This window comes from Penicillium verhagenii (genome assembly GCF_028828195.1).
Source record: "Penicillium verhagenii strain IBT 33310 chromosome Unknown utg000007l_segment0_segment0, whole genome shotgun sequence".
In the NCBI taxonomy this organism is placed as follows: domain Eukaryota; kingdom Fungi; phylum Ascomycota; class Eurotiomycetes; order Eurotiales; family Aspergillaceae; genus Penicillium; species Penicillium verhagenii.
In genome coordinates, this window is record NW_026643171.1 from 1,800,444 (window position 1) to 1,815,303 (window position 14,860).

Here is a 14,860-nt window from a genome sequence, read left to right on the forward strand (position 1 = left end):
TGGAGGAACGCGTTGATAAGCAGTTTTAATTTGGCGACGCGCCGCTAATCAGCTCGATAACGGGCAGACCCGCATTCTCCGACCTCCATCTCCGATCACTCACAACTACTTTTCTCGACCCCAATTGCTTCTACAACTTATTCTTGCTATCACAATGAGTCGGAACTTTATCACCGCTGCTCTCACAATTGGTGTTGGCGTCTTTACAGGTATTTGGAGTTCCTTGAAATTGCTTCTCCTGAGCCGCAGTGTTAACACCACTTTTCTTTATTCTAGGCTATTACACCTTCCAGCCAGCCTTGCAGGAGCTTGCAGTTCAAAAGGCCCATGGCCAGCAGCCTGGCTCCTCCCCGGACACCAAGAAAGATGCCGGCATTCCCGCCAACGATGCCCCGAATGCCACTCCCAACTCCGGAGTCCCCGGGTCCGAAACGAGCAATTAGCATGGATGTCATAATTGGAAACGACGTCCATCCGACAATGTCTGAAACATGACCCGAAATGTCCTCTGGTGGTAACTAGAGCAGATATGCGCATTCAGCAACGCTGGGGCTGTTTAGACGCCTGACTCTACCGGTACTGGGCATTTCAGGAATTCCAAACACCTTAATGGGGCTCACGACCTGTTGTTATATTGATCACATATAATTGTGAGATATATCATTTTGACAAACCTGGTTTTGAAGGTCGGTTCACATGTACAGTCAGTTTTCTCACCTGACAGCCACTCGATGATCATTCAGCCATCCACCAGGTACATGGCAACTGTCATGCAATCGTGTCAATAAATGTATATACTAGGTTTCGTGTGTATACGATACATTCACCAATGCATTTTGATTGTATCGGAGCCACTGGAGGAAGAAACAACGAAAGAAGAAGCGCGAGTGCCTAGATCACTAGTAAGTCATTTTGTAGCGTCGACATCGTACACGGTTGTCAAGTAGACCCCTTCCACATATCAATGGCGAACGTTGGTAGTCGCTGCACATGTGTGAAGCGAACAGTCGAGTTCAAATGTTTATATATACCAGTGTTCCGAAGTTTACCAAAGCGCATCACCTAGGCAAGTTCATCGAAAGAAGATATGGTTCAAAATGATTGCAGAACCTTGCATTCAAAGAGACAGCGCTGTATTCCGCCTAGATAAAAAAATGTTGCAACGCTATGCCTTGAGAAATTTGAAACACCGACAAAAAATCAAAGCCTAACATCGTCGAATGACCCAGGCCAAGCTGAAATGCTTGGTCTTTAAAAGATACATACTCCATGCGCCCCATTTCATGAAAAGCTCGTAATGTGCAGTTACAGTTCCTGCACCATCTTCCCGTTTCCTTTGGCAGGGGGCGGTCCGAACAATCTGCCAGCCTTTGTACCAAGCCATTCCTCTGGCACGCTAAGTGTGCAGCCATTCGCAGTACTGATCCATCGAACCATGGTGTGGTCAGGCTTTTCAACCACCGCGCCTTCTTGATCGGCTGGTGTGGATTCAGCACCCTCGGCCGCAGCTCGGCCGCGACGCTTGGGGGGTTGCTTCCTAAGCAGTCGATTGATTGTATCCATCTGAAAAAAAAAGTCAGTACCCATTGGTCGAATCTATCGAATTGCCAAATTCATCATTTATTCTTTACCTTTTCTTCTTCGTTGCGCTTCTCACTCAAATTCTTTCTGCGTCGAGCCATTTCAGCTCGTCGCATGGCACGCTCTTCGGCAGTCAAGTGCTTCTTGACTTGGGGTTCTGTCCACGAGTAAGCTCAAGCCCTGTACAATGGAGACGAAAACCTGTGCTATTGACTTACCCATCGGGAGTTGAAGGAAATCGTTACCCAGATTGCCACGCTGCCGCTTGGTTTGCTTGCCATTTTCCATGGCAAGTGCATCGCTGTCCATGTCATCATCCAGATCGTCGTCTTCATCTTCCTCGTCTAGATCATCGACATTGACATCGGGAATGGCGGTCTCATCCTGATCATCGGGTTCACCCTCTGCGTCCGAATCGGTATCCGAGAGGACTTCGTCGTCTAGATCCTCCTCCTCCTCCTCTTCTTCCTCTTCCATTTCCATTTCTTTTTCTTCCACGCTCTTGGCGGGCTTGCCACGACTAGGTGGAGCCTGCTTAGCGCCCCGCCTTACCGGCGGTTGTGGGGGAGCATCATCCATATCGAGATCGCCGTCAGCATCGGCATCTTCATCATCCTCTCCGAGTGCGTCTTCATCCTCAACTTCGTCTTCCTCTTGGTCTTCAATATCTTCGTCCGATGTAGCGACCTCCACAAGCTTCTTTTGATTGCGACTGGTTCGTGGGCCGGACACAATGGGGTTTTCTTGGAAGACATTGATGGAGCGCCGGGCGGAGCGGCCCCCAGTCGCCTCGCGCAGTTTCCCCGCAGGCATTCTTAATGTGAGACGGAGAGATCTTCGTCTACTTCCGGCGGAACTTGATCGGGATTGAGATGCAGACACTGGTTCTTGGGCAGCAGTGGAGCGGGTTTGTCTCGTGGATCTGAGGCTGGTATTAGCTTCTGGTTCTGACAGGTCCTTCTCAGCTAGCCGCGAGCGAGCAGAGCGTCGAGGTGGTGCCATGTTGGCGGCGATGGAGAAATGTTTGGAGTTCGCAATGGGATTGAGGTTGAGGTCAAGATTATTGGAAAGGGTAAAGGAAATTAAGTCCCCGAGAAGAAAGCGGGGTGACAAAACGGATTCACAAGGACAAGACGTGTGGCGGTACAATTTATGCCGCTACAAGTTATGCCATGTCTTCGTTTGGGAGGGAGAAAGATAATGATGTCGACCACGGCAGGCACCAATTGCTTTCCAGGTAAGCGTCGTAAAGACGAATCAAACCGGGAAGGCACATATTGAGCTCATCTTTGACGCCACGTTAGGCAAATCGCAACCAGTGCGAACAAAGCGCAGGTTACAGGGGATCTGGAGTGCGCGCGCCTGCCGTGTTCCCCGGGATTCGGCCATTGAGGGAGGAAGTATATGGGGTTGGAGCTGCATGACATGGAGAACAAGAGATTAGAGCCAAAGACTTCACTCACAGGTATTTTTTATCAAGTTTTCCGAAATTCCACAAGTGCACTTGTTGCTGGCGTAGGATGAAATGAATGAAGTCACTTTCATCAATAGCGATTCTCCCGTTTTGTGGGCGGTGAGGCTCATTCTCCATAGTGGGTCCTTTCCCTTAGTGTATACTCCATCGTCTTATGTATATGAAGTCTAGAGGCACATCTATATATATTGATTATAATTACTAGTAGTGTATGAATTTCAAATTGATCCTCGCTAGTCTATATGCAGATAACAAGGAAGGTATTGAGAAGAGAAAAGTAAGCACAGGAAAGGATTTTTCCTCCATTTTTCCTAACATTTGAACCTACTTCAACACGAGTTTATTTTCTTACATTCACCTCCAGATGTCAAGTGCTCTAAATATATGCTCGCACTCCAACAAAGAGATATACACATGTTACTTACGTGAATATAGGGATATATTCACAAGCTACTTAGAGTTATCTATCTTGACCTACTAGCACTGAATGATGATAGAATATTGAAAATAAAAATCTTTCAAATCCTAGGGAATTTTTATGGTATTCATTCGTCAACTGGTACTATTTTACTTATAAATTTACTGGCATTTTTCGTACGTTACCATTTAGTAGCAATTGATCAAACACTACCTGGACGATTCCATATATTCTAGTTATCCGTCACATATTAAAAACATATTAAACAAGGTTGCTCATATATTATCAAAGCAACAAGATTAGACGAATACCCAGCGAATCGTCTGAGCTGACTAGTACAGCCGAGAGGACTGCCCGGTGTGGATAAAGCAATGCGGCACTGGCCATTCGAACTGTGAACAAATTAAGAATCAATTGCAGTTTAGATACAAAATACTTCAAAATGTTCTAAGTTCAATATCCATTAAGCTGAGACCATGAAGTGAAGCTTACTAGTAATCTAGATCATTGAAATAACCAGTTGACCATCAATGCGTCGAGAAAGATCCAACTCTTAGATCGGATGCAACCGAGCGGAACAGCCGAGGTCGGGCTCACATGGCAAGTCCGGGGAAGTTCTGCTCCAACCTCGCTCATCTCTCTTTCTCCACCTGAACGAACACTGATAACCACGTTCCCACATTGTCAGAACCTTCCGGGAAACAATGTCGGACTCAACAAAGCCCCCATCTATCCCCTCTTGGCAGCGGCAGTCTGCCTCGTCAACCGATCAATCTCCGTCCCAGTCACCCTCCCCATCGCCGAGCTCCGACGATGCGCCCGCCTCCACCTCACGAGAAGATCTCGTCAACCAAGCATCCCGATTCCTAGAAGATGAGTCGATCCGTGATTCCTCCACAGATCGAAAAGTCGCTTTCCTTGAATCCAAAGGGCTGAGTTCCGACGAAATTCAACAACTTCTCGGCGTCTCCCGAAACCAAGAGGCGACCAGCAGCACCGCGAGCACAACCGAGGATAACGCGCAAGAAACACCAGAGACCTCCTCCACTTCTAGTGAGACTGAAGCCACACCTTCATCTCCCGTTAATGCACAACCATCATCTCCAACCTCATCGCCATCTCCCACCATGTCTCAACGGCGCCCGCCGACCGCAGCCACCGCCGCCACTTCCTCCCCCTCATTCACAAAGCGCGACGAGCCCCCAATAATTACCTACCCCGAATTCCTCTTTGAGCCTAGCAAGCCTCCACCCCTGGTTACAATGCAAAGCGTTCTGTACACTTTATACGGCGCCGCCGGTCTCGGCGCTAGCATCTACGGTGCAAGCGAGTACCTCGTGAAACCAATGCTCGCGAGCCTTTCCAGCGCGCGCCACGAGCTAGCAGAGACAGCCCAGGAGAACCTAAAAAAGCTAAATGAGAAGCTCGAGAAGACCGTCTCTATGATCCCGCCCCATCTCACAGCCCGCAAGGACTCCGCTGAGGCCGAAGAAGACGCGGACGAGTCCGAGAGTGTGACCTCTGACCCGACGGAGCTTTTCCACCGGGATATGGGGACGCAGACCACACCGGATGTTTCTTCTTCTTCTTCCTCACTGCAGTCTGCTGCGAAGGAAAGCGATGAGAAGGCAGCGGATGCGCCCGCTGTCGCGGTGGCGAACCATATGACCCGGTTGGAATCCATCCAATCGCAGTTGAAGGAGATTGATGAGCTTGAGAAGGGTTCTAGTACATCCGACGATGGGTTGCGCACAAAGCTGAGTGATTTGCACCATTATCTTGATGGGTTGATATATGCGGCTCCTACGTATACCGCTGCCGGGGGCTCGTATGGTCTTTATAGTGGGAAGACTAGTTCTGGGACAGATGGAACCTCGACTGGGGTGCGCAAGGCTGAGGATGATGCGATTGCGAGCTTTAAAGCGGATATTCGCGGCGTTAAGGGTGCGCTGTTGAGTGCGAGGAACTTTCCTGCTAGTCGGGGTGGTAGACTTGGGGGCATTACTGCTGGCGCAAGATGAGGAATTCTCTTTCTTATAATTCTTTCTTTTGCATTGGGGCTTCTAATTTTCCACGTTGGAAGGGCTGGTTGTTCATATATTGTATGGTCGTACATAGTTTAACATAGTTTAAACGGCGGACCTGTGAATTACTGTATCCGGTTAGTTTCGCCTTCTACAAAGTTGGGTTTAGCACCCTAATATGCTGTCACATAACCTCCTTCCCATGCCCTCTGACATAAAAGACCCATCTTCGCTGCTTCCAGCGCTAGAAGCCTTGATTGGTCTGACTAGGTCCCCGCCTTTTCACCTCGCTGCCTGGCATGCCCGGCGGCAACATGTTTCTATCTCTGGACCTTACTGTCTTTCAAGAACTCCCTTTGACTAGAAATCGATAGGCTTTCGGCTTACTTCGATTCCACTACTCTCCAAGACTGAGTCTTCCCATAACTGCCTAGACCCCTGCTTCACCTGTGTTATCTCGAAGATGACGCCTGAGGGGGCTGAAGGCGAGACCGGCCAACACGATTCAAGCCACACAACAACAAGGATTATTTCCGACTCCAGCTTTTTCAGGGAGCATCGGGCGTCTGCGCTCCCTACCCCGGCCGAGGTGAGACTCATCAACAAGGAGTCAGGTAACTTCCGTGGTACAATGTTCAACCGACCTCCGCCTGTCAAGTTTCCATCGTTGGGTTTGATTGTCAAATATGGAGCCGACGCGACCGTTACAGAGGCAGAGACCCAGATTATGGTATACAACCGGCTGAAAGGCAAAGTACCAGTTCCTGAGGTGTATGGGTGGACCAAAGACGGTCGCCAAGTATTTATCTACATGTCTTTGATAAAGGGTGAAACCCTGGAGCAAAGATGGGGTGCTTTGAACAATGACGAGAGAGAGGCTGTCTGCAAAGAGCTCAATGGCATGGTCAAAGCTTGGAGATCGTTAGAACACCCTGACCAAGCTCTTTACGTGGGTAAGTGATTTGAGGTCATTGCGGTAGCTAGGCAGAACTATACTAAAGTACCCCTTAGGTGGCCTAGGTAATCAACCTCTGAATGAGATCTTTCTTTTGAGTCACCGAGACTTGGCTGGCCCATTCCACGGTGCAGACGCCGTCCAGAAATTTCAGAATGGCTGCGATATCGACATTGATGGGGACGTGTCCGTGGTCTTCACACATGACGACCTTGTGCCCCCAAATATCATGTTATCGCCCGGGCCGAATCCAGAAGTAGCTGCCATCATTGATTGGGGCCAGGCAGGGTGGTATCCTGCTTACTGGGAGTATTGCAAGGCGCGTCGCGTCAGGCCAAATCCGGAATACTTTGACGACGACTTGGATGAAGAATGGAATACGAGATACCTGCCAACTATCTTGGACCCGGTCGATGATGAGACGGTATACCACCCTTGGCTATGGTTTGTCTTGTCCAAGGGCATCTAGTTATGCGAATGAGGATGCTCATTGGGACCATACTACAGCCGTGGGCCAATAGAAAATATAGTCGAACTTGAATGAACTTGAGAATTTTCGATATCCCAAACCACGTTGGAACTTTAACAAAGATGGATCTCTTATGCAGCCTTAGTCCTATCTGAAGATTATCTATTCCACCTGAGTTATGAAACCTATCAATCCTAACCTAGTCATCAACATGTAGCATGGGAAGCGTAGGAAATTTTTATCTCACAACACGGGGATTTATCAGACTAGACCCGTAAGGGGGAAACGAGCCGACATTGAAGGAAAACAGACGCATCAATAGTAAAAAATAACACAGAAAAAAATAACATCAAGAGTCCAAACGCTCTATAGCAAGATCAAGGATCCCAACCCGCTTATATTCGGCCAGGAGTACATATTACCATGCCCTAAAGAATCTGGGACTGGGAGGGTGCCTCCTCAGGTCGCCAGGTGGCTGAGCACATCTGAATCAGATACTTCACACCAATCTAGAATCATATTGTTAGTTTGAAAAAGATATAGAGGATTCATGAGCAAATGCTTACCTGCAGGCCGCTAAACTCGTCATTGTTATTGACCAGCAAATCGCTGTGGGTCTTGAGAGCAACGTCGTATCTGCGCGCCTCAACCGCTTGCGCCAAAGCGACTAGCTTCTGCACAGTCTCGGGCTTGAAGGTCTCGCTGTTCAGACGATCAAAGATCTCGTTCAAGCAGTTCGCGGACCTTTGGGTCTGCTTCTTGAACTTCTCCGGGGCACGAGGCTCAAGGTATTGGATTTTGGGGTTGAGGATCTCGTAGATGGGCAAGGCGTTGGGAGGAATGTGAGAACGGTCTCCAACGGCTAAATTTTGTTAATGACAGCTCAATTATTCTAAGGGAAAGCTGACTTACGATACTTGAGTGCCGCAGCTGGTGGAGGAGTGGGTGCCTGGGACTGGGCTGTACCAGGTCGAGAACCTTGAGGTGGAGGAGGAACCGCAGCTCGGGGTGGGGGAGGGACTGCAGCAGCTGGAGGCGGCGGGGCAGATGCATACTGGTTTGGCGGAGGAGCAGATGCATATTGGTTTGGCGGAGGAACGGATGCATATGGGTTAGGCGGCGGGGCCTGAGCCGCCGCTGCGGGTGCATACGGCGATGCGCCAGCCTGGGGAGGAGGCATCGGCCCGCGGTTCTGCAATTGGGGGTTCGCAGCTTGAGCAGCCGGGCTAGGTGCGTACCGGTTTGACGGCGGGGGCATGCTTGGCGGGGCATTGTAAGGCGAGGGACCCCGAGGAATTGATCCAGGAGGGGGGGCCATGTGGCCTACTGGTGGAGACGTGGGCAGAGCTGCATATGGGTTGACTGGGGGTGGCGGAGAGGGAGCAACATTCGACGTCAGGGGCGAGGACACGCGAGGCGGAAGAGTACCAGCCTTGGGTGGAGGGGGAACAGATGGCGCACGCTGGCCAGGCACCATCGGAGGGCCTTGGACAAGAGGGGGGGACTGGTTGGGGAAAGGGGAGCTGATAGCAGCTGGGGCAGCAGGAGTACCACGACGCGATACTGATGCCTTCGTGAAACCCTCTGGCAGATCATTCCACGCAGGGAGTCCGGTGGCCGTTGTGTAGGTAGTGATGGTGTTGGCGGGGGACTGGTTAGTCGCGCGCGGGGGAGGGGGAACACCGGTGGTCGCTGGCTGTCCAAACTGGGATTGCGGGGCGTAGGATACAGGCTTCACACCTTGAGCTGGCTGGTACCCGGCAGGCTGGTAGCCACTGCTACCGGAAAGCGAAGCATAAGGGTTGGCAGGAGCAGCGGCCGGGGGTGCGTAGGGGTTCACTGGTGGCTGCTGCGACTGCTGCGGCTGTTGTTGCGGCGCTCCATACGGTGCCGTTGCTGCTGGGGGAGCATATGGGTTGACAGGCGATTGAGTAGGAGCGTAAGGGTTCTGCGGCGCAGCAACTGCAGGGGCTGCAGGTGTGAAGGGTTGCTGTGGCGGGTAGACATTGGGCTGCTGGGGCAGGGGTTTGAAGTTGCCTCGTGCCGTGGCAGCAGCAGCGGCCTGTGCCTTTTGCGGAACCTGTCTTGTGGCAAGTCTGATGCGGTTGCGAGCCACCTCAGCTTCGGGATGCTTCTCAGGCACAAGGTCGAGATACTTCTGGGCAACTTGAAGACGACCGTGCGTGGCGACGACGTCCGCATACTCAACGTACTTCTCGTACAAGTTGCTGAGGCGCCACCCAGACTCCTTGGTCCGCTCGGTATCCTGGAAGTTGGTGACCTGGCGGAAAATAGTCACCTTTTCGATCAGACCCTGCAAAGCGCGGACGTGAATGGAGAAGCTGGAATTCTCTGCATCGCTCTCGATGCCCTTCTGCTCATTCTCCCGCAACTCCTCAACCCAGATTGCGACAACTTTCTCAAGCTTGGAACCGGCAAGGTAGCAGAATGAGGCATCCTTGCGAGCGCTCTTGTCGTCACTGCTGTCGACAAGCTCCTCAAGACGGTCTCCGAGAGCGTCACAGAGGTCAGGGAAATCCTTCTGATCAGCAAAAGTGCACAACGCAGCCATAACCTCCTTCCAATTAGAAAGGTCGGCATTATATACGACATCCCAAAGGTTCTTGCCCACAATTGAAGCAAGTAGGCGCATGTAGTTAGGTCCACCAGTCTGCTTGGAGAAGTAGTATTCCTGGGCCTTAGCAATGCACTTCTGACCACCACAAATAGCAATCATGAAGGCATCCGACATGCGGTCCTCTTGAAGAGCAACGTCGAGAGCCTTCTCGAATTCTCCAAGGAGCAGAGATCGGGTAATCTTCTGCTCAGCCTCGGTTTCCGAGCCACTGAAGATCTGGAATGGGTTGTTGGTCTGGGCACCCTTTGACGCAGCGAGCTCTGAAAGGAAGTTATCGGTATCCGGGGTACCGTCAAACATAGATTGAAGACGTTTATGTTTCTTGCCCCCAGCCTTCTTCTCGGCAGTGCCGTTGGTCTCCTCGTCGTCCTTCTTACCCAAGCCAAGCTTTGACAGGCTATCGGCAGCTTCGTCAGCTGATTGGTCCTGGAAGCCCAGGTACTCAACCAAGCCCTTTCTGGGGTTCTCGGAAAGCAAAGCTTCAATAACAGTCCAGTCAGCCTTCTCCTCCTCATTTGAAGCACCCGCGATACGAGTCTCGCAAAGGCTGCGGAGATCACCCTCCTTCAAGGCAGCCTCGAAGCTTTCTGTCGCATTGCCGACACTCTCATCGACTTCGAACGGCGTAATCTTAATTTTAGAGGAGCGCGAGCCACTGTCGGAAACACCGATGGAGACTACGCGACCGCCAAAGCCAAAGGAAGCGCCACAGGGACGCTCGAGCCAGCGAGGAGGCTTAGGAAGTGAGAACTTGGAGACTTGAGGCTGGGACTGGGCCTTGGCGAAGAAGTCCTCGCCGTCTAGAGCCTGGTTCTGGTCATCAATGGCTTGTGAGGTATCGGTCCGGGTGTTCTGGAGAGTCTGGACCGAGATCTTGCCGTCAAATGATGCAGTAGCGAAGAAGTTGGGGTTGTGCGGGTTCCAGCGGGTCTGGAAGGTCCAGTTGGTGACAACGGGGAATTCGCCATAGGCCACACCAGTTTGCGGGTTCCAGCAGATGTTGCGGTTATCCTTGCCGGAAGAGAGGAGGAGATCCGGATCATGGGCGCACCAAGAAAGTGAAAGCACACCGGACTCGTGGCCCTTCAATGTCCGCTCGGGAGCATGCGAGTTACGCAGATCCCAAACATAGATCATCGGGTCCGACTCGAGAGGAGTTGAAGTGATCAGCTTGGTAGGCTTCTCGGGATCCCAAGCAACGGCGCTAACAGCCTTCCGGCCCATGTTGTTGAGAGTCAGGCTCTCCTTCTTCGTCTTAACATCCCATACAGTCACGAAACCGGCACTGCTACCAGTGACCAAAATGTGAGCGACCTTCTTATTCCAGTCCAAACACTCAATGTCGTCTGTGCGAGCGGCATTGTTACCCAATCGGAAGGGGTTATCGACGTTGTTCAGATCGGAGAGGAAGAGCTCTCCTTTCGCGCCACCGGTGGCCAGGAGGTTTGAGTGCTTAGGGTTGAATTGAAGGGCCTTGATGGCACCCGAGTGCTTTGTTGTTCGCGACATCAAAGAATCACTAAAAACTGTCAGCCACTTTCATCAGATGCCATTCTAGGCATCATCCACCAACCTCGATCCTGCAAGAAGCTTATCAGCGCTCCACAAATCCAATGCACCATTCTCAAGACCACCCGCAATAACACCGCGCTTGGTATCGTCGTAATCGGACCATGCTAGATCATTGAAACTATAGGATTGTTCCCATTAGCGACTGCAATCATTCTCAAGCTCTGAAAGATTATCATACCCAGCATCGGTATCGATCTTGGCCACCGGGTGTAGCTCCTCGCTGGCATCTTCGCGATCCAGGCCAAGATCCCAAAGCTCAAGGCAAGTCTTGTTGGAGAAATCGACGTCGACAGCACCCGCCCGAGTTCCAGTGGCAATCAATGGAGATGCAGCACCAGGAGACCAGGCAAAGGTGGCCGTCCTTGGGATTTCCCTTAGACGGACCATGACGACGGTAAATGGATGATAGTAGTGGGGGGAGGGAGAGGGAGTGAGGTGAATTAAATTTTTGAAAAAGAAACAAGATCGTAGACGGTCATCCAACAAAGATTATTAAATCCAAATCCCACCCCTGTACATAAATTAGAACAACGGGGGGTGCGATACTCTACTAGTCAACACCAAGTGGCCTCCTGGACTCTTTGGAGGGACCGGGGAACACGCGCTAAACTCAATTGGGCACTCGCCAAAACACCCCCGAGGACGCCCGCACGTGATATCAGTTGCTCTTCTCGTTGCGACCCCGGATATGAACCACACTTGTCCGACTAAAGCAAGCACTCTGACGTCAATTCAATAAACTACAAGCTCTCTAGCTGTACCTGTTCATAACTGCCCAGTAAAGCACGACCATTCGCCCTAGACCGGAACCAGAAAATCTTGCCGACATCATGAGTGAAACCAACCGTCTTAAGAGCACCATCTACGTCGGTGGTCTCGACCAGGCCGTCACAGCTCATACTCTGGCAGAGGCATTCGTGCCTTTCGGTGAAGTTGTCGACATCTCACTTCCAAAGCCAGACCAACCGAAGACGGACGACGTCCACCGAGGCTTCGGATACGTGGAATTCGACCTTCCCCAAGATGCCAAGGAGGCAATCGACAATATGGATGGCAGTGAACTGTACGGGCGTACGATCAAGGTTGCTGCAGCCAAGCCACAGAAGGATGCAAACGAGGGCCTAGGCAGCAAAACTGCTATTTGGGAACAGGTACGTTGGGGTTTACAATATCCGATGGAGTTACTGAAATCGCATCTGTCGCATTCCATACTAATTCACAATTTTCTTACAGGAGGGTTACTTGGCAAAACATGCAGTTAGCGAGGAAGACCGACAAGCAGCTGAGGAAGTCAGAGAGGCAAACAACCGGCCCCAGGACCCAATGCAAGGATTGGAACAACTTGATGTCGCGGGGCCAAAGCCCGAATGATATGCGCAAACTTGATAATGGCCATGACGATTATGAACCACGAACGACAGTACTATTGCCGAAAAACACACCAAATTTCACTGCGAAGCCGAACTATGTACACATGCTCCGGATCCGAGCACGTTTTGATTTTCTCTTCACTATTTTTTCTGGGCTTCCAATTGTTTCAAACAATAAAAGCGACAAAAATTCAAAAGAAATTGGGATCGCATTCACGGAGCTCAAAAAGAGAATGATGATACAGGTACATTTAGTGCTCGCGGCTCTCGGGGCTGTTGCGGTAGAGACGCAGAGTCTTGTCGCTCATGAGCTTCTTGGTGCTCGCGTAGATGGCGGCGCCGACGGCAACACTGAAAGATAATTGGGTTAGTTGAGAAAGCAGAAACGAAACAGAGAGTCGAGAGTGAAAGGTCGACAGCGGGTGAAGGGAAAGTGAGGGGGAACATGAAAAGTTGGGATGTGTATATGTAGGCTTCGTGGGATAGACGAGGCAAGTCGTGTAAGAGATAAACATACCCAAGGACGATACCTGAATGGCAAAAAAGTTAGCAAATTAACTCTCACATCTGTAGATTCAAGGTGTCTTGGCAAAAAACGTACCGAGAGGGATCAGCTCTGGGGGACACTTCTTAATCATGCGGAGGCGCTGGGAGATGGTGTGGGCTAGATGAAATCCAATTAATACAATCGTTCGGGTCAGGAATTCCCCATATAATGCCACCAGTCATTGACCGGTAGCTTCCATGGGGGTGAGGTGATGCGGCATACCGCTGTGAGCCTCCTTCTGCAGACAGGAGTTAGTACTAGCCGAAACCCGATCGTATGATCCCGAGGGAGGAGTAATCAACTTACGGGCGCCGGGTTGAAGAGAGCCCGCGAGGGCTGCATGCGCAGAACCTGAGAGGGGTACATGGTGTATGTGGTGGAGAGGTGGTGGAGTATAACCGGTGAGAAGTGGGAGAAGATGAGGTTGGAGTCGAGCTTTCCAAGAGCGTCGTTCTGAGTGGCTCGGGTGTTTTGGGAAAAGCGAGACTCTCAGTGGCTCTCGCTTGACCGCCCGCGGTCATACCCGGCACTTCACAGCTTCGATCACCCAACGTCCACTCGTCCTTTGCCCTCTCCCACCCTCACTCTCCTCTCTTCACTCCCAATTCACCGTTGATTCTCCCGTGTTCTTCGCCTGAAGCTACACATCGCCAAAATGGGTGCCATTCCTGAGTACGATCCCGAGGAGCCTCAAGAGACCAAGCCCTTCAAGTTCGTGACTGGTAAGTTCAGACCCCCCTCTCTCCCGCGATAACGGGGGAGGCCAATCGTCGAAATTTGGGGTCAATGGCTAATATTTTTGTAGCTGGTGCGTATATTATCGATTTTCTTGCGTTGGGAAACATCCCGGGGATGCTTCGCGATGGGTGTTCCCGATCGGCCGGGGTATCATATGATTGACATTTTCCAATGCGACTACAGGTTACGATGCTCGTTTCCCCCAAATGAACCAGTACGTCACCTATTCTCCTACATTCATCCGAAATTGTTTCAGGTCTAATTTCCGATCTTTCAGGACCAAGCACTGCTGGCAGAACTATGTCGACTACTACAAGTGTGTCAACGCCAAGGGCGAGGACTTCCGTCCCTGCCGTCAGGTACTTTCGACCTCTACACATTCCACGAATATGAGAAACCAAACTCTAACGCTGCTAACAGTTCTACCACGCCTTCCGCGCTCTGTGCCCCAAGGCCTGGACCGACCGCTGGGACGGTCAGCGTGGTACGTCTTCAAAACCCACCCCTGGAAATTTTTTGCTTTGCGCATACTAACAACCTGAAACCACTAACAGAGGCTGGCAACTTCCCCGCCCACCTTGACCGGTAAATCACCAACACCCGCTTTGTGTTGATTACTTGGGCTTTGAATTTTTTTGGTGTATCGACAACTATCAATGTACTCTACCTGGTCATACGGGGATACATTTCCTTTCTTCCTGATGTAAACCTTCTGGATTTCCGAGAAGGGGTGTCTATAAATTCGCCGTTTCGCAAAGATAAATTTGTTTCATTAGCTTGCTGTGCCAACGTAAATTTCCATCTTGCTTCACTAGTAGGCGCTTCACTAGTAGGCTACCTTGGGTTTTGTTGTCTGGAGCAGTAGATAACATTGTATAAAACACTTCTTTCTCAAAGGCTTAATGATACAATCAAACAGTTGAATCCTGGATACCTCGCGGGGAAACGGTCTAGATGCAATTCGAATGTATCTAAGTCTATGACGATTCAGTCCAAAGAAAAACAGCATCCTAACACGCCCTATATACAGGGAATGCGGGTCGAAAAACCAACAGGCTGTGGGGCACAGCCCGT

At 50.9% G+C, this 14,860-nt stretch overlaps 8 protein-coding genes across 8 annotated transcripts; 5 read left to right on the top strand and 3 right to left on the bottom strand.

Annotated features, from left to right (window-relative positions):
- Positions 1-154: 154 nt before the first annotated feature.
- Positions 155-443, top strand: N7466_007355 (uncharacterized protein; the record flags this gene model as incomplete). Its single annotated transcript, XM_057166744.1, has 2 exons — positions 155-209; positions 277-443. 2 exons carry the CDS (start codon positions 155-157, stop codon positions 441-443), a joined length of 222 nt encoding a protein of 73 aa, XP_057019785.1.
- Positions 444-1,305: 862 nt separating this feature from the next.
- N7466_007356 (PAPA-1-like domain-containing protein) lies at positions 1,306-2,583 on the bottom strand (the record flags this gene model as incomplete). The annotated part of the gene is made up of 3 exons (XM_057166745.1): positions 1,306-1,563; positions 1,632-1,738; positions 1,800-2,583. The coding sequence occupies 3 exons, from the start codon at positions 2,581-2,583 to the stop codon at positions 1,306-1,308; spliced, it is 1,149 nt and encodes a 382-aa protein (XP_057019786.1).
- Positions 2,584-4,177: 1,594 nt separating this feature from the next.
- On the top strand, positions 4,178-5,494 carry N7466_007357 (peroxisomal membrane protein PEX14; the record flags this gene model as incomplete). The annotated part of the gene is made up of 1 exon (XM_057166746.1): positions 4,178-5,494. The coding sequence occupies one exon, from the start codon at positions 4,178-4,180 to the stop codon at positions 5,492-5,494; it is 1,317 nt and encodes a 438-aa protein (XP_057019787.1).
- Positions 5,495-5,960: 466 nt separating this feature from the next.
- Positions 5,961-6,921, top strand: N7466_007358 (aminoglycoside phosphotransferase family protein; the record flags this gene model as incomplete). The annotated part of the gene is made up of 2 exons (XM_057166747.1): positions 5,961-6,450; positions 6,560-6,921. The coding sequence occupies 2 exons, from the start codon at positions 5,961-5,963 to the stop codon at positions 6,919-6,921; spliced, it is 852 nt and encodes a 283-aa protein (XP_057019788.1).
- Positions 6,922-7,349: 428 nt separating this feature from the next.
- sec31 (putative protein transport protein (SEC31)) lies at positions 7,350-11,518 on the bottom strand (the record flags this gene model as incomplete). Its single annotated transcript, XM_057166748.1, has 5 exons — positions 7,350-7,430; positions 7,488-7,783; positions 7,834-11,078; positions 11,133-11,249; positions 11,310-11,518. 5 exons carry the CDS (start codon positions 11,516-11,518, stop codon positions 7,350-7,352), a joined length of 3,948 nt encoding a protein of 1,315 aa, XP_057019789.1.
- A 443-nt stretch (positions 11,519-11,961) lies between these two features.
- Positions 11,962-12,502, top strand: N7466_007360 (RNA-binding protein; the record flags this gene model as incomplete). Its single annotated transcript, XM_057166749.1, has 2 exons — positions 11,962-12,282; positions 12,365-12,502. The coding sequence occupies 2 exons, from the start codon at positions 11,962-11,964 to the stop codon at positions 12,500-12,502; spliced, it is 459 nt and encodes a 152-aa protein (XP_057019790.1).
- Positions 12,503-12,752: 250 nt separating this feature from the next.
- On the bottom strand, positions 12,753-13,414 carry N7466_007361 (uncharacterized protein; the record flags this gene model as incomplete). Its single annotated transcript, XM_057166750.1, has 5 exons — positions 12,753-12,852; positions 13,019-13,031; positions 13,103-13,165; positions 13,271-13,286; positions 13,355-13,414. The coding sequence occupies 5 exons, from the start codon at positions 13,412-13,414 to the stop codon at positions 12,753-12,755; spliced, it is 252 nt and encodes an 83-aa protein (XP_057019791.1).
- Positions 13,415-13,703: 289 nt separating this feature from the next.
- N7466_007362 (cytochrome c oxidase subunit VIb) lies at positions 13,704-14,375 on the top strand (the record flags this gene model as incomplete). The annotated part of the gene is made up of 5 exons (XM_057166751.1): positions 13,704-13,770; positions 13,970-14,000; positions 14,064-14,145; positions 14,207-14,270; positions 14,341-14,375. The coding sequence occupies 5 exons, from the start codon at positions 13,704-13,706 to the stop codon at positions 14,373-14,375; spliced, it is 279 nt and encodes a 92-aa protein (XP_057019792.1).
- Between the last annotated feature and the right edge of the window lie 485 nt (positions 14,376-14,860).